Source organism: Rhamphochromis longiceps, linkage group LG15 (assembly GCF_057381845.1).
Source record: "Rhamphochromis longiceps isolate RC_006_pf linkage group LG15, R_longiceps_female_GT1.1, whole genome shotgun sequence".
Classification (NCBI taxonomy): domain Eukaryota; kingdom Metazoa; phylum Chordata; class Actinopteri; order Cichliformes; family Cichlidae; genus Rhamphochromis; species Rhamphochromis longiceps.
In genome coordinates this window covers 42,398,849-42,426,376 of record NC_140571.1, presented here as the reverse complement: position 1 = coordinate 42,426,376, position 27,528 = coordinate 42,398,849, and the positions used below count along the sequence as shown (strand labels likewise).

The following is a 27,528-nucleotide window of genomic DNA, read 5'->3' as shown; positions in this document are numbered from 1 at the left end:
TCATTTGCCTAATAATTCTGCACTTCCTGTATTGTTTGCTCTGGGTCTAAACAGAGCGCGTTGTGTGTGACGTCTTCTTTTGCGCATGCGGCCGCTTTGGTTCACACTAGAGCGCGTTTGCTGTCTCATTTTATTTGTAGTGTGAACGAGCAGACAAAAAAATAGGATTTGATCAAAAAATCGGAATTGAGCATCAAGACCTGCAGAGTGAACGTAGCCTTAGAGAGGAAAAAGAGAAGAAGAAAATGCAAAGGAGTGGAGGGGCTAAAAGAACCACTCAGATTTAACAAACCACCCAATCAAGCTGCGTCCTTGGAATTGGCCCCCTCCCTTATTTTTCACCACGTGAGAGTGAAGAAACACAGCTGTGCCTCAGAGGGCTGAAATAGACAGAAACGCTCCGAGAGCATGTGAGAGTTGAAGCGTGGCACGCAAAGAGAAGGAAAGGTCTTACAGAAAACTGAAATCTGCTTTCAAATAAAATAAGAAACTAAAAAAAAACTTAAACAACTGTGAGGAAGAGCTTTGAGAGGAAGACCTGAACTCTCAGGAGATCTGTGTAACAACAAAGCGATGAGCTCAGTGTCTCGGGATGAACACAACATAAAGAGAATAAACCCTGAAAGGAAACTGGATACCAAGATGTGGGGAAAAAGGTGATGAAGAAAATGAAAATGTCCTTTTTAAATATTTTTCCTTCCTCTTTTCAAGTTTTACCTGTCTGGAACAAGGATTCTTTTCTTTTGAGGCTTCTGTGGAACAATGTAAGGTTGTCTTTCCTTTTCTGAGGAGGGCCACATTTTGACAATATCCTACGAGGTGTCGGTGAGCTCCTGTGGAGACTGGCTAATGAGCAAATAGTGAGACATGTCTCTAGAAGATGTCAAAAGCACCACCAGCCTTGGGGCTGAAAGCAGTGCTTCAGATCGTTCCAGTGGCCACTGTCTGAACCAAAATCAGGACCAGGGGGTGAACCAGAGTGAAGGCCAGGATGGGATCGTTCTGGACCGTATCGGCTGTCTGTTAGTGGATAAGTTGGATCCCAGTGACTTCACTGGGAGGTTTTCAAAGATCCAGTTGAGGTCCAAAAATATGAGAAGGATCATTAATAGAGGTATGTGGAGGCTGGCTCTAAAAACTTTGTTTGTTTTGTTTTCTTCTTCTGAGGAGCACAAATGCGAATGAACACAAGATGGGTCAACACAGAGAGGAGGCAATGAGATACATGTTTTGTAATATTCCCAGGACGTTTGAATGTGATTGCTTATCTGTCATGACCTGAGGAGTTACGTTTAAGGGTGGAAATGGCAGAAAGGCAGGTCGAACATCCAGCTGAAAAAAACGATCCTCCGCTTGTCAGCTGGAATGTGGGTGTGTGCGGTTTTTAGCCGCTTTGAGATTTGAAATGGCTCTTTGTTGTCACTTGGAAACTCGACAGGTGTGTTTGTTGTGGGTTTTGAAGACCCTGTGAAAACCGATACCCACCTTGAACATGAATCCAGAAAAAGACATGCTTTTGCATTTCTGGCCTCAGTATTGTTGTTTTCCCCAAACCCCTTGTTCTCTCTCAGCTTACCTTAACCTCCGTGAATTTTATGTCTAAACACTTCCAACATTTTAGGGAATCTTTACAGGCGTACTTGGTATTAGAGTGTTGTTTAAATTTGTGGAATCAAGTAATACTGAATGGCATTTGACGGAAGATTAAAGACGCTTTAGGATAAGAGAAGCAGAATGCTTATTTTGTGAAAAGGGGGAATATTGGTGTGAGTTAGTGTCTGTGCAACAAAGCAGCACCTGCACAAACATGCTGTTATTGAGACTTCTCAATAAATAAGCTTGTAGAATGCAAATGCCATGAAATGTAAGATTATAGAAGCCTCTGCTGATGAGATAATGTACATGTGTTAGTCTGTGATGGTACACAAACGCGTTCTCACTAGAGTTATCTGACCCAGCTGTGTCAAGGACACACTACTGTGTGAGCCCCGTTTTGGTTTTGGTGATTGAGTCAGTTTGATTTATGAAGCTGAAATGATTAATACAATCACAGATGAGTAGACATTTATGCTACAAGTTCATTTCTTGATCGAAACGTAGCATTAAACATGCACAGCTCCAACGTCTCCATCAGGTCTTGAATGATAACAAGTCAAACAATGTCTGTAAAGTATGCATATTATACACAAAGACAGACTTAAATGAAGACATTGATCCGACACATGTAAAATGTAGCCAATTGTGTTTATTGTTATCATTTTATTATCATCTCTCTACCCTGTGTTCTCAAAAGTGAACACAGGGTAGAGAGATGATGGAGGAAATGAAAATGGGGGGGAGGGGTTGTAAAGAAGAGATTAAGAGGACAGATGGGGGGGGGGGGGGGGGTAGATAGAAAGAAGGATAGAGACAGGGGAGGGAAAGCCCCAACAATCATATGACCCCCTATGAGCAAGCACTTTGGCGACAGTGGGAAGGAAAAACTCCCTTTTAACAGGAAGAAACCTCCGGCAGAACCAGGCTCAGGGAGGGGCGGCCATCTGCTGCGACCGGTTGGGGAGGGGCAAGGAAAACAGGATAAAGACATGCTGTGGAAGAGAGCCAGAGGTTAATAACAAGTACAATTCAGTACAGAGAGGTCTGTTAAACATAGTGGGTGAGGAAGAAACACCCAGTGCATCATGGGAATCCCGCGGCAGCATTAGGCTGGGCATGCACTGTGCTCTTTTTGGCCCATTTTGAGCCGATTTTTCAGTCGTGCGACCGTTTTGGGGGTCGTCCCGAGTTTGGCCTTAATCGTGTGTCGTGCATCGTCTACATAACGAGGGTAACGGGGTAATGAGAAGCAATTAAAACCTCACGACCAGCTCCCGATCATCAATCGTTTGCTCGCAAGAAAACCAAACCTGTTTGAAATCCTGTGGGTCGTCCTGAGGGTGTCACCGCAGCGTCTCACACTGCCCACGCGCAAACGCAGAAATGAGAGCGAAAAGATGGAGTCGAACGGCGGTGCGGTGTGTGATCTGGACACAAGCGATGGAGGCACAAACTTCTCACCCCTGCGAGTCAATCGTACAGTTTGAGCAGGAGCTGAATAACGCGACTGAAAGAAATCGCACAGTGTATGCCCAGCTTATTGCAGCATGGAGGATTCAGGGTCACCTGAGTAGGCCATCAGCCTACTAAAAGGATACTGAAGAAACCCGTCGAAATAGTGTTAGTCTTCATCACTGCTGCTGCTGGACTCATTTGAACACCTCCGAAGTTTGCAAACAGGCAAGTATTCCTCTTCTTCCTCAAAGTCCTCTCGGGAACGCTTCCTCGAGCCTCCAGCTTCATGGTTGTCAAGCTCTTCGTGCGCATCTTCAAAAAGTTCATCACTGCTGCTCTCAGAGTGGTCGCACACAGCTGAGCTGGTCCCCGAATCAGAGTTTGCAAGCCTGGATTTTTTGCTATTATGCTCTTCTTCGTCTACATCTTCCTCTCTGGACCTTTTCGTGGATCCACCAGGCTGCGGTTCTTCTTCTGTTACCTGCTGAGGACAGCCCTCGCTATCAGTGTCACAAGCAGAGAAGAAGTCAGAGTCGTCATCAGAAAACTCCTCGCTCCATCTGATTCTTTTGTTTGGTTCCACATCTGCTTCATCCATCTCTCTAGACCTCCTCCTGGATACACCCGGCTGAGGATCCTCTTCTGGGATGTACTGGTGAACATCCTCACAGTCTTCAAATGCCTCATCAGAATCCTCATTTTCAATGCCACCAACAACAACAGCATTATGATCCTCGTGCTGTTCATTGTTGTCAGCATTGGCATTATTGTCCCTCACATTCATATTTTGAATGTTGACATTATTGTCATTGGCATTGTGACGGTAATTAACATATTGTTCCACTAATACATCTATTAGCTCATTCAGCATCCAAAACATATCATTGAGAAGAAAATAAAGATCGATCTGGAAGCCCCGGAGTCCATGAATAGGCTCGAAAGCTGGTCCATTAACTGGTCCATTAACTGGTTCATTAGCTGGTTCCTGATCTCCACTTTCAAACCTTTGTGGGTTAACCTGTCGGCCTGCAAGATCATTTAATCTTTTAATTAGCATTCATAACTATCTGCTGAAAATCTGTTTTTCATCCATTTTAAGACTGAGCACATGTGCTTACCATGACGGTTATTGTGTGATCCATCTCCTCTTCCACTCATTTTGACTACAAGGAACACAAAACAACAATGATCAGTAAACCTCAACTCAGCATGTTCAGAGAATTTGCTTTTTTTGTGATGACTTCAGGCTGCGTCCGAACGTACGCGGCTGTGTTTGAAAACGCACGTTTTCCTTTTTCGTTTAAAAAAAATCCAGTCCACATGTGCAGTTTTGAAAAAATATCTCCTTCCACATGTAAACGCTAAAAACAAACTGAAACGCTGTCAAGAACACGCCAAATCTTAACCGTGTGGAAATGTTGGCCAATCAGAAGTCTAGAAGCCTGGGTGGGAAAACCTCACAAAACCTTACGTACTTCTGAGAAGTTTTTGTCTTTTTCTGGAAAAGCAGCTAATTTTGTGTTACTTTCACGTGCCTTCATCGTTTAAAATGTTAATAACTAAAGACAGCTTTTTGGCTGGAACAGACTCACAACTTTGGAATGGACAAAATGCATACAGCATACATAAATGTCATTTTTTAAAATGACATTTATTCCAAACTGACGTCAGGATTTGGGTTGGGAGAGCGTCTGTGTTGAATGTAGAAGCCACGTCTGATGCCTCTGTGTTTCTAAATGGAGGCACAGTAACTGTGTGTGTATATGTAAGCGTGTAAAAACTGCAGATACTAAGAGTAACAGACACAGTATGTTGTCTACATCGGCCATTGTAGAAATGGATCTCATGTAAACACTAACGTGGCCACAGCGTCAACAGCGGCGCACACTTTTGACATTGCCTGAGTAAATGTCCGTTTTCCTCGTCCACACCTAAACACAAAAACGTCGTTTTCAAAAATCTCCACCCTGGCAGGAGTTTTTAAAAATCTCACCTTTCAGTGACTCAATCTGCTGTTTAGGTGTGGATGAAAGGCCCAAATGCAGAGACAAAGCTGCGCTTTCAGAAACAGCCGTGTACATGTGGACGCAGCCTCAGTTTCTCAGAAATTCTAATAGTTTGTTGGAGAACAAAATGGTCGGGCATTGCACAGCTACAAGCATTTCACCCCCATGTCATACTGTGTATGGTTGTGTGTGTGTGACAAATAAAATTTGAATTTGAAAACTTAAGTCTTCTCTATTTTCCTAAATTAAGAAAATAATCGTGTTAAAAAGAGCTTCTGTCACTCAGATATGATTAAGAACATTTTCTCATTTATGTATAATTTGTCAAATATTACATCAGCTGACAAATAGTTAAGTCTTCATTTGTTTTCCTGAATAATAGATCCACATCATCCTCTCTATGATGGAAAATATAGTCTAGTCTTGCACAATGTAAAGTACATAAATACTGTCCTGGCAGGCAGGAAAATCAGGCTTTATATTGAAGTAAATGATCTTAAGTTTGTAAAGTGAAATTTGAGCTTACTTTAGTTCTTGGTAAATTACAGAGCAGTTAATCCTCAGGGAAACGTCGAAATGTCACTAAATAGTGGTCTGCTTTCATACGGTTGCAGTGTCTCTTCAGTTTTGTGTTCATATGCTGATGTTTTCATTCAAAACATGCTTAAATCCCTAACTTTTCCCTGGAGGCATCGCTATGGCAACAAAACAACATGTTCCAAACAAAAACAACCAAGCTGTTTCCAGAGCTTAATATTTAACATGTCTTTGTTATAAACTTTATTTGTACAAATCTGTGATGTTGATGTGCACAACGTGGGATTTAGACCTCGGAGGGTTAATCAACAACTCACGAAAAATTAGGTTTAAATTTGTGTTCATGACGGTGCAGATTTCTGACATTTTGTGTACTTTAAGCATTTAACAATTTGACTGTTTTCTAATAAAAACGGTGTGAAACTCAAGTTAGACCTGTGTTTGTAAATGAACCGCCCCATGTTGTGTAGCTTTCTGGATTTTATACTTATTGGGCTACATATTAATTTATTATACATGCTATACAGCAGATAAAATCTAAACTCACATGTTTTATGTAACTAAAGTGTTTAATCATGTGGGCTACAGACAATAATCAACTAATGGACTATATTGATATGAGAAACGTGCACACTTACTGCAGTTGAATCATTTTAACCATATGTAACCACCTGCGTATGTCTTTGAAAAAAAAAGGCTTTGATTTTTCCCCTCCATTTGATTTCTTTGCCACCCTCATGCCGCCATAAGAAGATTTTTCTAGATCCGCCCCTGTCGAGACTTTCAACCCCAGGTAGGCCAAGTATGGAGAAACGCAAGAAAAAAAATATCTGAAGAAAACAGAACATTTAATGATGTCTGAGCAGATTTATTTGCGTTTCTGATGAGAGCGGTCTACCAGTATGCCTAATTTGTTGATTGTCGATCTTCCACATATGTATTTGAGTAGCTATCCCACACCTTGAACTATGATAAAAACAAACACCGCTCACACCTCACAGATGACAGCTTACAGTCCTGCGTAAAGAGGAAAGTGACTTCGTACAGCTCCGGTCTGCAGAAGTTCAGGAGCAAAAGTCCCATGTTAAACATATCACGGCAGACCCGACGATGTTTGCATGAACATGCTTGTGAAATGCACTATACACAGGTGTACACACACACACACACACACACACACACACACACACACACACACACACACACACACACACACACACACACACACACACACACACACACAGGTCTTTATCACCAGGTTCCACATTTATTTACAATTTTCCCAGGTTATGACTGAACACAGTCTGACAGCTGTCGGTCCCAGCTGATTTCCCTCTCTCTCCGCTCCTCTCTGTCTCACTATAAAAAGGGAGGGAAACCATTATCAGTCCAAATCGCCATCAGCTGTTCTCACCGGCATCTCCAGCACCGCCCCGTTGAGCCCACTGCACCACTCCTCCCCTGCAGCCGCACCCAGGACCACACCTCCGCCACAATGCTTTACGGCTTCTCTTTATTGACCACTTTTCACACACGGTTTCTGTACACGTGCATCTGGCTAGCTTTCCAGCACAGAGCCCTGTACTAGTGATGTGCGGATCAATACTGAAATATTGATTCCTCCGATACAGTCATTTATGTTCTAGAATCGATTCTCACATTAAAATGTTGATATTTTAGTAATTTAGGGTAAATCTGTAGTCTATCATTAACAGGAACACAGTGGAAAGAAACATAACATTCAAATTCTAATAGTTTTGCCATCCATTCTGCCAGAGTTGCTTCTCTGACAGATTTGTCTAAGGATAGTGGAAAAGGTCTCCCATGAACAACCTCAAATGGTGTAAGTTTTTGAGAGCCTTGTGTTAATCTCATCCACATTTTTACTAGGCCTGTGCATTCAGGCCATGGTCTTCCTGTCTCTTCCATGCATTTTCTGAGTCTCTGTTTTAAGCTGTTAAGGGTTCAATATTGAGGAAGGGTACAAGAGGGGATCGAAGAATAACCACACTGATCCGGCCGGGTGAAGTCAAACGATGATTTTAATACACGCGTGGGAAGATCACCACAGACAGCAATTGATCTTCGACTTAATCAAAGCATAAACAGATATTTTACATCACCTGGGCTTAAATTTAATGACGCCCCTTCAACGTCACAGATACATTTTATACATAGATCAGGTCAAAACCACAATGACTTTTAACACAATTTAAAAAGAACGCCGCCGTCGTCATCATAACAGGTACATCCTGTTACTGCCGGATGCTCTCTTGTCATCCAGACACATCAGCTGCAGTTCTGCGACAAACTGCTCCTTTTGCAACCCCAAGCAAAACATGCTTAAACTTTCACCTATAAATGATTCTCTCTAACTGAGTGTGTGTGTGTGTGTGTGTGTGTGTGTGTGTGTGTGTGTGTGTGTGTGTGTGTGTGTGTGTGTGTGTGTGTGCTAACCACAATTGCACCCTACTTCACCTCGCCGACTAGCTCCTGACCTCTCACCAGACAGAGAGACAGAAGCCACTCTCATGTATGTACTAACCTGAACTGAAACTATGTATATATCATCTACTAAATAAATGTTTTAATCAAGCACCTCTACTAAAAGCTTAATACAAAAATATGAACTTATCAATGATAATAAAAATAACCTGATATAAGTGTTTTGTAAGCATGTATTGCAATTTCTTCTATGTTCTAGTTTCCCTCAGCATGGATCACCTGGACAGTCACGCCAGTGAAGCTTAAGACCCTTAATGAACCAAACATCAACTCAAAATAAGCGCAGATATGCAATGTGTATAACATAATTATAACTGCATCTGAAATACAAAGTTAATATGATAACAGTATGCATAAACATCTTAAGGCCATCTTAAAGCTATCTGTTACATTGTTAAAGCAATGATCATACTGCAGATTATATTATGCTGGTAAAATACTTTTGTTCATCCCCACAAAGCCTAAGCCTGGACTCTGTGGGTGAGAAGCACAATGGTTTCTTATGCTGAATCCTAGTGCTTCAGAGACTTTACTGATCGCATCATTGACAAAATATGTGTCCCATTATCTGATCTTATCAGAGTAGGGATGCCATATGTTGGAATGAAATGGTTACATAGGCATTTTGCAACTGAGATTGCATCTGCTTTTTTTCACTGGCCATTTTGAGAATACGTCTATAATCACTAGAGCATATGTTGAGCCTTGACTTTCACTTAATTCAATGAAGTCCATATGAATGGTGTGAAATGGATGAGGCGGTGTGGGGAAATGTCCTCTTTTTGTCCTCAGACTGCCTCGTGAATTGTGTTTTTGACAGATCATGCATGTTCTCACAAATTCTTTTGCTGAAGTTTCGACATTTAAAGTGTAAAAGTGTGTAATAATGATCTGGATCCTCCCTCCTGATGACACATGGGTTACCCCATGGGTCACTAATGCTGCTGTTCTGTGTAGGGACTTAGGAAGTATTGGTTTTCCTTCACAGATCATCTTTTAGTTGTGCTCCACACTTTAACCATTTCTTTTGTTCTGTGGTTGGTGCTGCGCTTTGTTCGTCTTTAAGGACGTCAAATGGTATTTGCATAGCGGATGCAGACATTAATGTGTCTACAGTTTGTTGTGCGGCTAACTTAGCTGCTTTAGCTGCAAAGTTATTGCCTTTAGTTATTTCTGATTTATCTTTTTGATGTGCAGCACATTTACACAACCCTAACTGTTTTGGCAATATTATTACTTCTAATAGTGTTTGTACTGGGTGTCCAGTGTAATCATTCCTCTGTTCTGCCAAATTTTTGCAAAGTGATGTACTGCTAAAAAAACATACTGACTGTCTGTGTGTATGTTTATGTCTTACCCTTCGTGTAATTCACATGCACGTATTACTGCTGTGAGTTCTGCACTTTGAGCTGAGTATGAGGATGTGAGCGGTTTCGCTTCTATGACTCGCTACATGCAGGTAGAAGGGCTTATCATAGTCAGGCAATGCTAAAACTGTATTTGTCTGTAATGCTAGTTTTAAGTTACTGTATGCTTCTTCTTCTTTTTTTTTTGTAGATGCGACACTACATTTTTATTTCAAATTCAAATTCAAATTTGTCACACACACACAACCATACACAGTATGACGTGGGGGTGAAAGGCTTGCAGCTGTACAATGCCCGACCATTAAATGACAGAAGAAAAGTTTTACAATATTTACAATTTACAGGTTACTACAAAATTTACAAATTAACTTAGGAATTTACAGTAAAGAACGTGCAAATAGCAGAAGAGATTATAAAGATTATAAAGATTATAAATTATAGGAATTATAGGATTATAGGAAATGTGTGGTGGTGCGTGTGAGAGTCCAGTCTTATAGTGACGTGTTTGGGAGAGTCCAGTCCTACACCTGGTTCAGGGCCCGAATAGCCTGGGGGAAGAAGCTCCTCCTCATTCTCTCTGTTTTGGCCTTAAAGGAGCGGAAGCGCTTCCCAGACCTCAACAGTGAGAAGAGTCCATTGTTGGGATGGGAGAGGTCCATCATAGTCTTCCTAGCTTTGGACTTGCACCGCTTGGTGTAGATGGACAGCAGGTCAGGGAGCTCTGATTGAATGATGCGTTCGGCTGAGCGCACCTCTCTTTGCAGATCTCGTCTGTCCTGCTTGGTGCAGATGTTTGCCGTCAGGACGCTCTCGATGGTGCAGGAGTAGAAGTTCTTGAGCACCTTCAGTGGCAGATGGAAGTCTCTAAGTCTTCTGAGGAAGAAGAGACGCTGACGGGCTTTCTTAACCAGGGTGTTGATGTGACAGGACCATGACAGGTCCTGAGTGATGTGGACACCCAGGTATCGGAAACTGTCCACTCTCTCCACTGGTGTGCCACTGATGATGATATTTAAGGCATTTTAGATCATTTCTATTTTTTTCAAAGAATTCACACATCTTACATATTTCAAACTTTTAAGTTAGGATTTAAAAAACTTCTTTATTTGAACTTTTCCCACAAGGTTCCATTCTTTCTATAGCAGCTTCATATAAAGTCTGCACCAGGCTTTTAATCTCAATGTGGATGCATTGCTCACAGCTCTAAAACTAGACATTAGTAAATCATATGCCTAATCATTATGTGTCACTGTGATCCACAAGTATGATCACAAATTTATTTATTTTTCAAACCAACAACACAAACAAACAAACAAAAACAAGTTGCTGATGGCATGAACGCTTTACACACATGAGTCAGGACACAAAAAGAAAAAAGCTGCTGCCAAAAACAAATCAGAAGTGTGAGGAAAAAACTGAGCTCACAGACAGCTGCATGTGTGAGCTTTAATATCATGCAGCTCCTGCTCTAAAAAAAAAAAAAAAAAAAAAATATGTAACTTGCTCATTAGCTTAGCAGTGTCCACATATTTAATTCAGCTTCTTAATCTTGTAGCTTTAGCTGTTGCATACAGGGTTTAGCTTATTAGTTGTTAGTATAGGTGTGCTCTATATCTCAGCAAAGTCTCATCTAGGATGACAGGTTTTCAAAGAGGTCAAATGCCTCTGTGTCACGGGTTGCTTAGAGGATCCACTCGCAGGACTCCTGGGTAGCGTTCAAACAGAGATAGTTTATTACAGATCTTCACCAAGTGTATGTACAGACAGTGCGAGGTTAGTGCTATATACAAGACGTGAGGGGCAGGGGTCCAGGGCTCCAGGGAAAATGGGGAAATCACACACGCGCTCAGAACAGCCTCTCTCCACTCCGCTAGCGACCTGCCACTCCTTCCACACTCCACACGGGGAAACACGGGGACGGGTCCGGGGAATCTAGGAACAAAAGAACACGTTAAGTCTCTGAGACAGAGGCACGGGAAACTTGAGCTAGGTGTGTACTGACAAGAGCCTTCACAACAATCCAGCGTTGAACAGCTGATCTCCTCCTTCTAATATACCAGCTGGTCTGATGAGGCCCAGGTGTGCACGATCCGGGAAGGCGTGGACCGAGGGCGTGAACCCGCCATGAGTTCCGCCCCGGCAAAACAGGGGAGAGGGAGAGAGAGGAAAAAGGGGGGCTAGGAGTGGAGAGATGCTGATCCGCGCCTTGCCGATCCCACAGGTCGTGACACTATGCATTAATTAGTTTAGATATTTTCTTCATCTCATATGTCGTTGTACTGAATTTGAGCAACCTTAAGCTTGATGCAGACTACTTCTAACAATTATCCACCTCACATCATAACTGACTAAGGTGCCTCTTCATATTAATATTATGTCATTATTAATGTTATTATCTTTTTTTTTACATATAACAGCAATGGTAAATGTTAAGCTGAATTGTTAAATGTTTGTCATTTTTATGTTTACCATTTGTACATAGTTTTAAGGAATTATTTCTGTCCTCCCCTCCCCAGATCCTTAAGATTCTGGGAGGGGGGCGGTAGTGTTTATTATCACAGGAACACCCTTGTGAAGGTCTGTTTGATGTGGGGAAAATTCCTCCCCTTTGTATGGCTTCACTGTGCTATCTAGGGTGAACCATCTAGGGTGTGGGGGAGACTACCCTCTTTATGACCAAGGATGTTCCTCCTGTGCTTTTATGTTATATGACCCTTTGATCAGCAGGATCACACACACACACACACACACACACACACACACACACACACACACACACACACACACACACACACACACTGTCATGGTCCTGGGTCGGTGACCCAGCGCTTTTAGTTTGTTATCATTTTCATGATGATGATTGTTTTAGTTCTGTGTTATATTCGGTCTGCCTCTGAGTCTGCGTCTGGATCTGTCTGTCTATGGTGTCTCCCCATCTGTTTGTGAAGCTGTCTGTTTAGATCTGTGTCTTGTTTGGTTCCCCGTGTCTGAGTTTCCTGTTTTATTGTGAAGGTCTCTGTCTGATGTGAGTGTGTTCAGTTTACATTTCCCCTGTCCCGTCAGTTCTGATTTCTCCCAGCTGTGTTGCCCTCCTGTCCCTCATCCCCTGATTACTGGTGTGTATTTAAGCCCTGTGTGTTCTCCTGCCTGTTGTCGGCTCGTCTGCATTCATCCGTCTACCTCTGCGTTCATCCATGTATCACTGCGTTAATCTACATTCATCTGCGTTCTATGGTGTTCCTGTCTCTGCGTCTCTCTGCCCCGCACCCCTTTTGTATGGTCTCAGGTTTGTCACTTAGTTTCTCCCAGTTTAGGTTTCCGTTTGTAAAGTACTCATACCTCGTTGCCTGTTTTTGTCACCACCACCTTTGTAAATAAAACATCACTCGTATCATCAGTTTGCTGCATCTTGGGTCCTCCTTTTCCTCCACACCACACGGCTCCCTCCGCCAGCCGTGACAGTACGAGCCGACCAACATGGACCCAGCAGCATCCGCACCTTCCCAGGAGTTTCGGGAGGAATTAATTGACACTGTTTCAAGGTTGGTCAACTTGTGGCTCGAGCACGAGGGGGAAGGGTTTCACCGCGCAGTAGAAGCCAGGATACAGCAGCTAATCTCTGCCCACTCCTGGCTGCTGGACTCGCTTCACCCGCTAGCACAAGACTTCCTCCTTCATGAGCTGCACCTTCGCCCTCCAGCCGCTACCGCTTCCCAACCCAGCCCGGCGGTGAAGGTTTTGCCCGGCCCGCCGGAGGTTTTGCCCGGCCCGCCGGAGGTTTTGCCCGGCCCGCCGGAGGTTTTGCCCGGGAGGAAGCGACGATCGCGCCGTCGGCGCGTCACCCCACAGCCGGAGATTAGGACTTCGGAACTGCCGGCTGTGGTGAGTGAGAAGGACCCTTTTTCTGTTTTGGACTGTGTGACTGTTTGTTCCGGGGCTGTGTTTTTTGAGTCAGCTGCCCCGCCGGTAGCTCAGTTAGCTGCCCAGCAGCCACTAGCTCAGTTAGCCGCTCAGTCGCCACCTCCATCACATTCAGCCTCACTACCCATAGCCCAGTTACAGTCACAGTCAGATTCATTAGACACTATGTTACAGTCCATAGCCCAGTCAATAGCTCAGTTGGTAGAGTCCATCCAACCCAAAAAGCACTGTTTTTCACCTGTTCATGTCCAGCAGAGAGACACGCCACAACGCAGTAATCAGTCCCCAACAGCTGGCCAGTACAGAGACTGTGACGCACTCCAGGGCCTCCCCAGAGGCTGGGTTCCAGCCCCCAGCCGACTCTGGACCCCTGGAGGTCAAGAAGCCAGCTGAGGACTGCATCCGGCTGTCGCTGCCTGAGCTGAGTCACTGCTCTGTGCAGCCGCAGTCCGCTTTGTGTTCGCCAGAGGCCCGTGCGCCTGCTGGTTCTGCTCTGTCTCTGCCAGAGGTCCCCGTGCCTGCTGGTTCTGTCTTGTTCCTGCCAGAGGCCCGTGCACCTGCTGGTTCTGTCTTGTTCCTGCCAGAGGCCCGTGCGCCTGCTGGTTCTGACCTGTTCCTGCCAGAGGCCCGTGTGCCTGCTGGTTCTGTTGCGTTCCTGCCAGAGGCCCGTGTGCCTGCTGGTTCTGTTGCGTTCCTGCCAGAGGCCCGTGCACCTGCTGGTTTTGTCCCGTGTGTTCCAGGGGCCCCTGTGCCCACTGGTCCTGAGACTGTTCTCGCTGGAGGGCCCGAGGAGCCCGTCCAGCCTCCCGCCTCGTCAGCTGGAGGGCCCGAAGAGCCCGTCCAGCCTCCCGCCTCGTCAGCTGGAGGGCCCGAGGAGCCCGTCCAGCCTCCTTCCGCTTCCTCGTCAGCTGGAGGGCCCGAGGAGCCCGTCCAGCCTCCTTCCGCTTCCTCGTCAGCTGGGGGGCCCGAGGAGCCCGTCCAGCCTCAAGTTTCGTCTGCTGGGGGTTCTGGAGAACCCAGCCAGCCTCAAGTGTCTTCTGCTGGGGGTTTAGGAGAACCCAGCCAGCCTCAAGTGCCGTCTGCTGGAGGGCCCGAGGAGCCCACCCAGCACCACGCCTCGTTAGCTGACGGTCCTGGACGACCCAGCCAGCACATCCTCACACCTGCTGACGGTCCTGGAGGACCCAGCCAGCACATCTCCACATCACCTCCTGCAGCATCGCTGCCGTCAGGTTTTGCAGCCGTCCCGCTGCCGTCATCCACGCCTGGTCCGGCCTCTGTGTCTTCATCCTCGCCTGGTCCAGCCTCCACCTCAGTCTCGTCTGGTCCGGCCTCCGCTTCAACCTCAGTCTCGTCTGGTCCGGCCTCCGCTTCAACCTCAGTCTCGTCCAGCATCAGCATCGCCTGGTCCAGCATCAGCATCGCCTGGTCCAGCATCAGCATCGCCTGGTCCAGCATCAGCATCCTCATCAGCATCGCCTGGTCCAGCATCAGCATCCTCATCAGCATCGCCTGGTCCAGCTACTGCTTCACCTACGCCGTCGCCTGGACCAGCCTCCGCATCGGCTTCAGCCTCGCCTGGTCCAACCTCCGCTTTGCCTGGGGCTGCAGGGGCCACGCAGCCTTCGGGTCCCCTACTACCACCTTCACATCGTCGGTCGTCTGCCAGGCCGCTTGTTGGGCATCATCACCACCGTGGCCGCCCTCCGGACTTCTGTTGCCACCCCCGCCTGCTGCGTGGACGACCTCCTACACGCCGCCGTTGCCGTCTGCACGGTCAGCCCCCGGACCTGCATTTGCGCCGCCGTTGCCGTCCGCACAGTCGGCCCCCTGAACTGTTTCCCCGTCGCCGCCGTTGCTGTCCGCACGGTCGGCCGCCTGAACTGTTTCCCCGTCGCCGCCGTTGCTGTCCACACGGTCGGCCGCCTGAACGGTTTCCCCGTCGCCGCCACTGCCTTCCGCATGGTCGGCCCCCGGAGATGAACTATTCTAGGCTCCTGAGTTGTCAGCCTCCGGGCCGGCCTCCTGAACTATATTTTGGGACCCTGTTCGGGGACTCCAGTGTGTGTTGTGTTTTGGTCAATTCTTTTGGGTCACTGGAGTTTTTTGTTTTTTTGTTTTTTTGTTTATTCCACTTTATTCCTCTTGTATTTATATGTATTCAGTTGGCTCTGTATCCAGCCCTTTTTAAACTTGTACTTTGATCTCTAATTTTTCACTTGATGAGGGATTATTATGTTCTGTTTTTCTGACTGTTTATCTTTTTTTCTCTTGTTTTTTCTCTTTGTTTTCGTCTCACCTATCTGCTTCTTTTTTTCTTTGGTTTTTTTTTTTCAGGCCAGGAAGTATTGTGATTCTTGAGTATGTTTTCCTTTCTTTTTTAAGTCTTTCGTCTCTCCTACTTCTTTTAAAGAGCCTCCTTCAGATGTGTTAGCGCTGAAGGACTACATTTCCCTTCCCAAGTGGGACTTTTATTTTCTTAGGATTTCTCCATCTACAAGCACTGATTTGTCTGGCGCCTGGACATTTCTTTTCTAGCACTGCTCGTCAGCAGTGAGTTTGGTGGGCTGATTCCCCATTTACACAGAACTGCAAAGCCTTCTCTGGCACACTTGACTCGGGAGTGGTGGCTTACACGCCCTTCTACTCCGTGCTATTCATGGAGCGGTGTCAGTTTTATGAGGCGGAACTCAACCTTTCCCCTTTGTCACCAGTACGTGGGCTTTTGCAGGATACACAAACATGGAAGTAGTTCAGCAGTTTATTTGTGCTGTGAAATCAACTTACTTCCAAAACACATATAGACATAGACATTCACGCATTTTTAATAATTTGTCACGAAGTAATTGCAGCTACTTCTGAAACCAGTCTAAATATAATTTATCACGTGTTTATTTCTTTAAACCCTTGCGGCCGGTTAGACCTCTTTAGACCCTTGCGGCGGGCTAGACCTATTGCGCAAAAACCTTACGGCAGTTCAGACCAAAACAGTGTTTTCTCACCCTCAGTCGTCTTTTTGCTGGTTGTTCAGGTTGTCTGGCTGGATCCCAGCGACCAGAACTAATTCACCGGCCTGGACCCGAATTCACATCCCAGGACTTTCTCCTCTACCTGGAGAAGGCTGTCAACAGACTTCGGTGCTGGCTTCCCACGACGTCAGGATGCAGCAGTCAGACCTTGGATTGGAGTCACAGAAACGCGTCTGTTGTTTCCACTCCGGCTCGAAGGACCAATTTAAATGACAGGGGATTTCTAAGAATCTCCCAAACAGTTCTTCAGTTGAGACAACTAAGTTAGAAAACACAAACACTGCAGTTGATTTACTTGCAAGGGCAGCCACAGAGCGCTCGTACTCGCAGAGAGACACTCACGGACTCGTGCTCTGTGACTGTCTGCGTTCTTTATTTATACAAGCTGGTTACATGTGCGTACAAAGATAACAAAGTTATTCCAAGAACTCAGAGCTGAGGTTCCCCTTTTCTACATCTGTATGTTCTCGGAAAAGAGGAAGCTGTTAGTTGCTAAAATAAGTTTATCACTCAAAAGTTGTTATATGGCAAGTCACGTAGACATGTGGTTTGCTTAGTGATCCTAAAAAGGGCACATTTCATGTAGCTGATCACACTATGTACAATTTTCTTTTAACAGGGACATGGGCCCATCCTCCCGCAGGCCCACCACCCGCAGGAGGCGCCATAGGGGTCGGGTGCACTGTGTGCTGGGCGGCAGCCAGGAGCGGAGGCCCTGGCGGACTGATCCCCGGCTGCCAAGACTGGCAATTGGGACATGGAATGTCACCTCTCTGGTGGGGAAGGAGCCTGAGTTAGTGCGTGAGGTTGAGAGGTACCGGCTAGATATAGTCGGGCTCACCTCTACGCATGGCTTGGGCTCTGGAACCAGTCTCCTGGAGAGGGGCTGGACTCTATCTCAGTCTGGAGTTGCCCCTGGTGAGAGGCGGCGGGCTGGGGTGGGTATTCTAATATCCCCTCGGCTTGCTGCTGGTACGTTGGGGTTCTTGGATGAGAGGGTTTGTTCCCTGCGCCTTAGGGTCGGGGAACGGGTCCTGACTGTCAACTGCGCTTATGCGCTGAGTGGCAGTTCAGAGTACCCAGCCTTCTTAGAGTCCCTGGGTGGGGTGCTGGAAGGTGCTCCACCTGGAGACTCTGTTGTTCTGCTGGGAGACTTCAATGCTCACGTGGGTAATGACAGCGAGACCTGGAGGGGCGTGATTGGGAGGAACGGCCTCCCTGATCTGAACCTGAGCGGTGCTTTGTTATTGGACTTCTGTGCATATCACAGTTTGGCCATAGCAAACACCTTGTTTGAACATAAGAGTGTCCATAAGTGCACGTGGCACCAGGACGCTCTAGGCCGCAGGTCGATGATCGATTTTGTAATCGTATCACCAGACCTGCGACCATATGTTCTGGACACTCGGGTAAAGAGAGGGGCTGAGCTGTCAACTGATCACCACCTGGTGGTGAGTTGGATCAGGTGGCGGGGGAGGACGCTGGACAGACCTGGTGCACCTAAACGCGTAGTGAGGGTGTGCTGGGAACGTCTAGCAGAGGCCCCAGTCCGCGAGATCTTCAACACACACCTTCGGCAGAGCTTCAACAGCATTCTGAGGGAGACTGGGGACATTGAGTCCGAATGGACCATGTTCAGCATCTCCATTGCCGAAGCTGCTGCATTGAGCTGCAGCTGCAAGGAGGTTGGTGCCTGCTGTGGTGATAATCCCCGAACCAAATGGTGGACACCAGAGGTGAAGGGAGCCACCAGGCTGAAGAAGGAGTCCTATCGGGCTTGGTTAGCCTGTGGGACTCCGGAGGCAGCCGACAGGTATCGACAAGCCAAGCGGAATGCGGCTCGGGCAGTGGCTGAAGCAAAAACTCGGGTGTGGGAGGAGTTCGGAGAGGCGATGGAAAAAGACTTTCGGACTGCCTCGAAGAGATTCTTGCAAACCGTCAGGAGTCTCAGGAGGGGAAAGCGGTGCTCTACCTGCACTGTGTATAGTGCTGGCGGAGCGCTGCTGACTTGGACTGAGAAAATTTGTCAGGCGGTGGAAGGAATACTTCGAGGACCTCCTTAATCCCACTGACACGTCTTCTGAGGAGGAAGCAGAGTCTGGGGATGAGAGGAATGACCCGCCAATTTCCGGGGGCGAGGTCACTGAGGCAGTTAAACAACTCCTTGGTGGCTGAGCCCCTGGTGTTGATGAGGTCCGCCCCGAGTTCCTGAAGGCTCTGGATGTTGTTGGGCTGTCCTGGTTGACACGCCTCTACAATGTTGCGTGGAGATCAGGGACAGTAGTCCTGGACTGGAAAACCAGGGTGGGTCCTCAGCCTCCCTGGGAAAGTCTATGCCAGGGTGCTGGAAAGGAGAGTTTGTCTGCTGGTCCAGTGTTCTGCCTGGTCGCGGAACACTGGACCAGCTCTTTATCCTCTCAAGGATACTAGAGGGTGAATGGGAGTTTGCCCAACCAGTCTACATGTGTTTTGTGGACTTGGAGAAGGCATTCGACCGTGTCCCTCGGGGTGTCCTGTGGGAGGTGCTGCGGGAGTATGGGGTGTCTGGCCCATACCCTTACTCTGAAGGCAAACCATCACTTTTTCAAGTTGTGCAACTTCTCGGCTATTAGTTAGCAAGTATTTACAGACAGATGTGAAAACTTACAGCCACTGTGGCAACCGGCTGAAAACCAAAGTTGTCACAAGGAGGTCTGTGGTACAGCGCCTTCTTTGCACCGATTTCACCCAGCGACCAGTTGGTGAATAACCATTCTTCCCTACAAACCAATGTTTAAATCACATCCGATATGGCTGAAACCTCATTGCTTTGCTTTCTATTAAGCTGACACATACATTTGCCACTTTTCTACCTTTTTCTAACTGCTATACGTTTTTCCATGCAAAGTCTTCCTAAACTGTGTTCCTTTGTATGAGTTTGGACTTTCTATATGTATGTACAGTTTTATAACCTGGACATGCTTCTCTGTTTAGGCAATCTTATTTACCATCACAACCTTCATCACAGAGCCACTGAAGTACTTCGGTCAGGGATTCAGTGAATTTCTTCGAGTGCTCCTCAAAGATCTTCCGGTTACCCTGCAGATCCCAGTCCTGCTCACTACCATGCCTGCTACTGTGGTAAAACCTGTTACCTTATTCACATTATAGAGCTTTCTATAGATGGATAAGATTAATAGAACAGGTCTCTGTCCAGAAGAGCGCAGAAAAGATGCTGCACAGGACCTTCAAGCTCTAAGGCCTTTTTTTATGTATATCTTCTTCAGGTGATTGTGTATGCAAGTGTGCAAGCAGCCTTCCAGAATGGCATCATGGCACTTTTACGCCGCCCACAAAGGGACCCACCACCACCAGAGCTGAACAGACCACCAGAGATGCTGCACTACTCAGACCTGAGCTCCCGAAGAAGTCGATGATGATGATGACTTCTTGGTTGTTCCTGTGGAAAGTACCAGTGAGTATGAAAATCAGATCGTCAACATGCATGAACAAAACATACACAAACCCCAGACACTTCTCATCATGATCTTAATGTTGTACATATATATTTCCTTATTTCTGCATATTTTGCATCCAGGACAGTTGACAGAGCTCATCTTATGGCCTAAGTTTGGAGCCCTCCAAAGGAACTATACATTTGCCAGTCTGTACATAATTATCCAATATAAATAGTTTGCCTGTCAGTTTTTTAGGTGCTAAAACTCTTCTTAAATGCATCTTTGGGCTCAGGGTTGACTCTTTAGTCTGCCATCTTTAGAAAGAATTTCAGTCTGTGATGTTGGAAATTTGAGGCTGTTTTTGATGGATCTGTCAAGCACAAACCCCTCGCTGGAACAATCAGAGACAATTCTACTACAATGGCCAAAAGCTTTGGACACAAGGCAGAGTTCTTTGTGTGATCTCGTGCGAGGGAGAGAACTGTGACGAGCGCTGCTCCTGACACTCGAACCCCAGTCACTCTCAGTTAGCTCACCCGTAGCACTGGTCTTTATTGTGGTACATGAATATGCATAGTCTCATTAACATATGACGTCATACACAGGCATACATGTGAACAAAGAGTACCGTCTGTGTGTATCAGAATCAGAATCAGAATCAGAATGGGGTTTATTGCCAAATGTTGAGCAGGTTTACAACATTAGGAAATTGCTGCGGTGCTTCAGTGCAAACATGCTGTCATAAATAGCACTTAAATAGACATGGAAAAAAATAAAAGTAGGGATAAGAATTAAAAGTGCTACATGGAAAGATATGTGCATGAGATATACATGAGATATATACATGAGAATAAGAATTAAGAGTGCTACGTTGAAAGATATATACATAGAAATTATCCACACCCTCACTTTCCTTAACTGCACTACTGTATAGCTCTGTGTAAACAATCATTCTGTACATACGATAATTTTTAACCCTACAACTGTTTACAACTTGCATAGTTCCCATTTCTGTATAGCTGTATATCTCAGATTCTGTAAAGTTATTTATTTCATATTCTGTATAGTTTTTCATATTTATATCCTGTTCATATCCTGTACATAGCTTGTACTCACTACAGCCTGTACATACTTATAGTTATAGAATATTCACAACATACTTCATACCGTGTACATTATAACATACCATAATAGACCCATTTCTGTAATATACTCACATATCTATATTATTGCTAATATATATTGTAATATATCTATATCACTAAGCACTTCTGGATGGATGCAAACTGCATTTCCTTGCCCTGTACCGGTGCATGTGCAATGACAATAAAGTTGAATTCTATTCTATTCTATTCTATTCTATTCTATTCTATTCTATTCTATGAGTGCAGGTGGTGATCAGTGCCAAACATAGAATGATGCAGTGACACAGCGTAGGGTCATGTGTTAGTGGCGGGTACAGTCATATGGTTATTGTTCATGTGTCCAACAGCAGAGGGGAAGAAACTGTTCTTATGGCGAGAGGTTCTGGTGCGAATGGACCGGAGCCTCCTGCCTGAGGGGAGCAGGTCAAACAGACTGTGTCCAGGGTGAGAAGGGTCAGCTGAGATCCGAGCTGCACGCCGCAGTGTCCTGGAGGTGTACAGGTCCTGCAAAGATGGGAGTCTGCAGCCAATCACCTTCTCAGCAGAGCGCACAACACGCTGCAGTCTCTGTTTGTCCCTGATAGTGGCTCCAGCGTACCACACGGTGATGGAGGAGGTGAGGATGGAATCGATGATTGCAGTGTAGAATTGCATCATCGTCCGTGTTGGCAGGTTGAATTTCTTCAGCTGCCTCAGGAAGTACATCCTCTGCTGGGCTTTCTTGATGACGGAGGTGATGGTGGGCTCCCACTTCAGGTCCTGGGTGATGGTGGTACCCAGGAAGCGGAATGAGTCCACAGAGGTGATGGGGGTGTCAGTCAGGATGATGGGGGGGAGTGGGGCTGTGTGCTTCCTGAAGTCCACAATAATCTCCACTGTCTTCTGGGCATTCAGCACCAGGTTGTTGTGGCTGCACCAGGACACCAGACGTTCAACCTCCCTCCTGTAGGCAGACTCGTCCCTACACGCATATGTGTAGGTATGCGTGTGTGTGTCAAGATGTGACCCTGTGAACGACTCCCCAAAGCTGGTGCCAGGAGTCCAGCGGTCCACCTAAACAAAGGGCTCTTATACTTAAACAGATACAGAGTAGGTGTCCTCCAGTACCATAAATCAGTAAGAGAAAGTACGACCTCTCTCATGACCTTAGGATGCGTGGGTATGCCAGAGTGCTCTGGAGGGCACACAGAGTCTTTGCAGACTGCTTAGGATGAGACATCCTATCAATATGCAATTGATTATATAACTCTAAGCATATATGAGTAAATGTTTCTAAGCATAAATGACAATCCAACAATATAAACCTAACAGTTTTTATGCTCACTGTGCGCCCCCTGTTGCATGGCAGTGTACATTGATAAAGATGCTCCATCCACTGGCACCCATCCATTTTGCGTTGCACCTCTCAGCTCTTTTTGTAACCTCATGAGTTGCGCTGCTGCTGCCACAGCTGGGTTGAAGACGCATTTAAATAACCTTCCAACGAAAGTGATCTTAAGTTATTGCATCTCGGCATTATTTTAATGTGTCTACAGCCTACATCCTGTGCCTCTGACACTTTATCCCACCCCATTTAGAGCTTTCTTGGATTTCTTTGAATATTCCTTGAAGAAAAACAGAAAAACAAAACAGCTCTTATAACCTTTTTGAGATGTCAGTCATCAAAACTAAATTAAGCACGAGCCTACAAACTTAAATTGCACTCACTTGGTAAAAATGGTAAATGACCTGTACTTGTATAGCGCTTTACATGGTCCCTAAGGACCCCAAAGCGCTTTACACATTCAGTAATCTACCCATTCACACACACATTCACACATTCACACACTGCATCACGTGGTTGTACAGTAAAGCGATTCCTTTTATGGTCACGTCTGTTAGGCTGTTTTGTTTTGTTCCCGCCTCACCCTGTTATACTACCTTTAAGGCCATGTGTGAGTCAGTGAGGCCGAAGCTGCTTTGTAGTTGAGCCTTAAACTTAGCTAACAGTGCTAGCTATAGGTGTCCACCTATGCTTGTTTTCACTGTAAAGGAATTAACACTGGATAAGAGTCTGTCTTCTCCCAGCCAGGATGCTCCTCATTGCTTTGTTGTGCAACCTGTTGCTCACTGCCGTGGGCCAGGAGGAGGAAAGCAAGTGGGTCAACCCTTACGACATGACCATGTATGATGCTACGACCAAAAGGATGAGAAAGCCTACTGAGGTTGGGAGATTTTTACTCTGAGTATTGTGAAGATGTTGTGTTGTCCAGCTCAGACACTTAGTTTGTATGTGTGTTTGCAACGCAGCCAGCAAGCTGTGACAATCTGGGCACTGAAAGACAAGAGTACAATCAGGACTCCAGCCAGACTGAGCCATCGCCCTGCAACAAACAAGTGGAGGAGTTAGAGGGACAGGTTGGTGTTTAGAGGTTTTAAATAGGAAAAACTATCTTCAAATTGTCTAATTATACGCCTCCAGGCTTATCGCTTTGTTCTAACTGGTACACAAAACATGAACGTCAACCGTGTCTAAAAAGGCCATTTAAATAAGGTGAACTCAATGTCATGTACAACAAACCGGTTTTACATGTTTTGAGCTGTAGTCTGTTAGAACAGTGTTTCCCAACCCTTTAGTGCCACGTCACATAGAAAAATCACAACACCAAATAAAAATGTCACAAAAGTTCATTTCTTACAAGATATATTTAAAATCTACTCTTAAGTTACATAGTGTGAAACCTGTGCCTGTTTAGTTGAACACAAAGCTGATATTCTTGCAGGAGTTGAAGGAAGACACACGAAGATCTTCCTCGACAGTCCTGAGTCTGTGTTTTGGTTTTTTCTTGTCTTGATAGCAATCATGTTTATAAAACCCATAGATGGGTTGTGGAGGAAGGAAGCAGAGCTGAAATAACTTTGTTTGCCAGAAAGGGAAAATAGTCTGTGATCTTGTTTTGAAGTCTTGGGTGTTTTGTCTAGAAATGGCATTTACGTTTACTTGGAACCTTGGCACTGTTTGACAGTTTTTCAGCAGCAGGCATAGTGGAATTGGCTTGGTTGGTTCCCCGGTGAATCCAATGGCAAGATGAGTTTCATTGTATTATCTTGAGCTCTCCTTTTGTTTTTTTCTGACCACTGCTCATGCCTTCAGGGCCTTCATCTGAGTCTTCTCCAGGACTCAGGTCAGATTCACTACTTTTTTTATTTTCAGATATTTATCCATCGCTATTACCTGCGGCCCTTCTTCTGTTTTACTGGCGGTTGGCAACCCTCTTAATTTGTGCAAGATGTTGTACTGCCCTCTAGTGGAAGAGAATGGAAATTTTCTGCCTATTACTACATGCTCCTCCCTTACCCATCTGGTGAAATTGGATAATCTTCCATGGCACACCTGATGATTTCTCATGGCATACTTCTGTGGGGCTGCACAGTGGTTTGGAAATGCTGTGCTATAACATCATCTGTGGGCAGACAGTGGTTAGCAACAAGACTAGGCTGAGATGTTTAAATGATGGTGAAGTGTTATTACCGGGCTCAAAGTGTATCGAGAAGATATCATTCAGATCCTTACACCACCAACCAGCCTTAGAAGAGAACCTGGGGTCTTTCCCATAATCCCAGAAGCTTTGACTGGGAAATAGGAACTTATTCAGGACAGGCACTTCAGATATTCTGCCTTGCCTTCATTCAGATTGAAGATCATAAGAAGACGATCGAGCGCATCTCACAGCAGCCAACATGCAGCCCAGTGTTCAAGAGATTTCTTAGCAGACTGTTGAAGGCAATACAAAGAGCTGGTGTGGTAGGTGGTCATCTCATGTTTTATGTTGAATTATGAGATTTCAGTCGAGCATATTGTGCTATCATATTTACTCTCTCGTTTAATAATTTTACAAGTGTGGTGGAAAAAAATGTGCAATTTAAGACACTTCTCCCATTTCTCTCCAGCCCAGTGACTCCACAGATGTCTTTTATGATGCCAAACTCAAAATGTCCAAACAAGCCATGGAGGAGATCCAGGCACATCTGGAGAGTGAAGACAGCTGTAGACCAGGCGCCCTGGACAAAGCCATCAGTCAGATACTTGTGGACGTTAAACCGCATGATTATGGGGCCTGGAAGTGGCCATTTGAAGACACCTTTGGGGTGGAGCTGCATACATTATTGAAAGTAATCTCAGTCTTTATTACTGTGACTCCACTTTCTCTGGTTTGAGGCCAACTCCCCCCAAATCTCTTGTCTAGTGTTGTCTCCATGAACAAGAAGGAGAGCTGTCTGTTGATTTCATGTACACTCAGTATGGTTTCGTGAGAAGTTGTCAGTGCAGATATAAAAACATGTCTTTTTTTTTTTTTTTAAACCAAATGTAGCTTTTACCTTTGACCCCCTTCTGTTTTGACTTTTCTTAATGTGTCTGCTGTGTTTTAATGGTTTCTATTTTCTGTAACCACTTAAACTGTTCTCTGCTCCGTTCTCCAGATCGTGTTATTTATCCTGGTTATACTAGTCATTATCATGCTCCAACTGCGGACAAAGATCTCCTGGTTTGTGCTGTTCCAACAACTGTTTGCTGTCTGCTTATTCGTCAGTGTTATCTGGAACTGGTTTTACCTGTACAAGGTAAATAGGAGCCCCTGCAGTTTTCAGGGGTTTCAGTTCAACTGCAATTCAGTGTTTTGACTGTAAAATAAGATGTTTTTAATAAATATGTATATTTTGTTCAGCTTGCCTTTGCTGAGCATCAAAGTAATATATTGAAGATGGAGAATTTCAATGCAAAATGCACTGGAGTGGAGAAAATGGATTGGATTGACAGTTTGAAAGGTATGCCACTGCCAGTGTTGAACAGACATAGCATTGGTATTCTGTGAAAACCTCCTATATCTAAAATATTAACCGGCTGAGAAAAAAACTTCTTTTTATTTTTATTTTTAGAGCGTATTAAATATCATTTTGAAATACATTTCACTGCACAGCCATGAGATGGAGAGGAATTTAACGACAAGTCCCTCTGCAGTCATTGTGCAAAATCTGAAGTCTCAGCTGTTTTAATAGTTTTAGACTCCAGCACTGCTGTTTTGGATATATTAATTATATTTAGCGCATAACGTCTGCCTAAGCTTAGGCCTGTATTTGATTTCCTGCAGAGTGGTTTAGAAGCACCTGGACTCTTCAAGATGACCCCTGTAAGAGATACTATGAAGTTCTTATAGTTGACCCTCTTTTGTTGGTATCACCAATCAAGGTAAGTCACTCTGTTCAAGTTATTGAGGTCTTGCAGACACATCACTACTAAACACATGATTTAAATTTGTCTACCATTCTGGACATGTGACAAACATGCTGATAGTGTAGGAGTTTGTGAATCAGTTGCCACACAGACCTGGAGACTTGCTCACGACCATGCAACAACCACTAGTTGTGAGATAAAAAGTAAAAGTTGTGCCTTTTGAAACATCTTAACTGCAGCACTGAAGCACAACTTTTACTCTGAAGGCAAACCATCACTTTTTCAAGTTGTGCAACTTCTCGGCTATTAGTTAGCAAGTATTTACAGACAGATGTGAAAACTTACAGCCACTGTGGCAACCGGCTGAAAACCAAAGTTGTCACAAGGAGGTCTGTGGTACAGCGCCTTCTTTGCACCGATTTCACCCAGCGACCAGTTGGTGAATAACCATTCTTCCCTACAAACCAATGTTTAAATCACATCCGATATGGCTGAAACCTCATTGCTTTGCTTTCTATTAAGCTGACACATACATTTGCCACTTTTCTACCTTTTTCTAACTGCTATACGTTTTTCCATGCAAAGTCTTCCTAAACTGTGTTCCTTTGTATGAGTTTGGACTTTCTATATGTATGTACAGTTTTATAACCTGGACATGCTTCTCTGTTTAGGCAATCTTATTTACCATCACAACCTTCATCACAGAGCCACTGAAGTACTTCGGTCAGGGATTCAGTGAATTTCTTCGAGTGCTCCTCAAAGATCTTCCGGTTACCCTGCAGATCCCAGTCCTGCTCACTACCATGCCTGCTACTGTGGTAAAACCTGTCACCTTATTCACATTATAGAGCTTTCTATAGATGGATAAGATTAATAGAACAGGTCTCTGTCCAGAAGAGCGCAGAAAAGATGCTGCACAGGACCTTCAAGCTCTAAGGCCTTTTTTTATGTATATCTTCTTCAGGTGATTGTGTATGCAAGTGTGCAAGCAGCCTTCCAGAATGGCATCATGGCACTTTTACGCCGCCCACAAAGGGACCCACCACCACCAGAGCTGAACAGACCACCAGAGCTGAACAGATCACCAGAGATGCTGCGCTACTCAGACCTGAGCTCCCGAAGAAGTCGATGATGATGATGACTTCTTGGTTGTTCCTGTGGAAAGTACCAGTGAGTATGAAAATCAGATCGTCAACATGCATGAACAAAACATACACAAACCCCAGACACTTCTCATCATGATCTTAATGTTGTACATATATATTTCCTTATTTCTGCATATTTTGCATCCAGGACAGTTGACAGAGCTCATCTTATG

At 45.2% G+C, this 27,528-nt stretch overlaps 2 protein-coding genes across 7 annotated transcripts; one reads left to right on the top strand and one right to left on the bottom strand.

Moving 5' to 3' along the window:
* Positions 1–417: 417 nt before the first annotated feature.
* On the top strand, positions 418–27,342 carry LOC146653249 (chloride channel CLIC-like protein 1). 6 transcript variants are annotated; one of them, XM_085381903.1, is made up of 13 exons: positions 418–1,114; positions 17,036–17,354; positions 19,390–19,536; positions 19,683–19,870; positions 23,066–23,202; positions 23,288–23,395; positions 24,672–24,782; positions 24,929–25,150; positions 25,460–25,600; positions 25,705–25,804; positions 26,128–26,225; positions 26,882–27,028; positions 27,175–27,342. In XM_085381903.1, exons 5-13 carry the CDS (start codon positions 23,071–23,073, stop codon positions 27,340–27,342), a joined length of 1,227 nt encoding a protein of 408 aa, XP_085238029.1. In that variant the 5' UTR covers positions 418–1,114; positions 17,036–17,354; positions 19,390–19,536; positions 19,683–19,870; positions 23,066–23,070. The 6 variants fall into 6 exon arrangements, 5 of the variants coding, with proteins under 5 accessions (XP_085238029.1, XP_085238028.1, XP_085238030.1 ...); XM_085381902.1 differs by lacking the exon at positions 17,036–17,354; XM_085381904.1 differs by having other exon boundaries at positions 17,036–19,536; positions 23,070–23,202.
* On the bottom strand, positions 2,472–4,732 carry LOC146653250 (uncharacterized). Its single transcript, XM_085382151.1, has one exon. The coding sequence runs from the start codon at positions 4,106–4,108 to the stop codon at positions 3,218–3,220; it is 891 nt and encodes a 296-aa protein (XP_085238277.1). The 5' UTR covers positions 4,109–4,732; the 3' UTR covers positions 2,472–3,217.
* Positions 27,343–27,528: the final 186 nt, after the last annotated feature.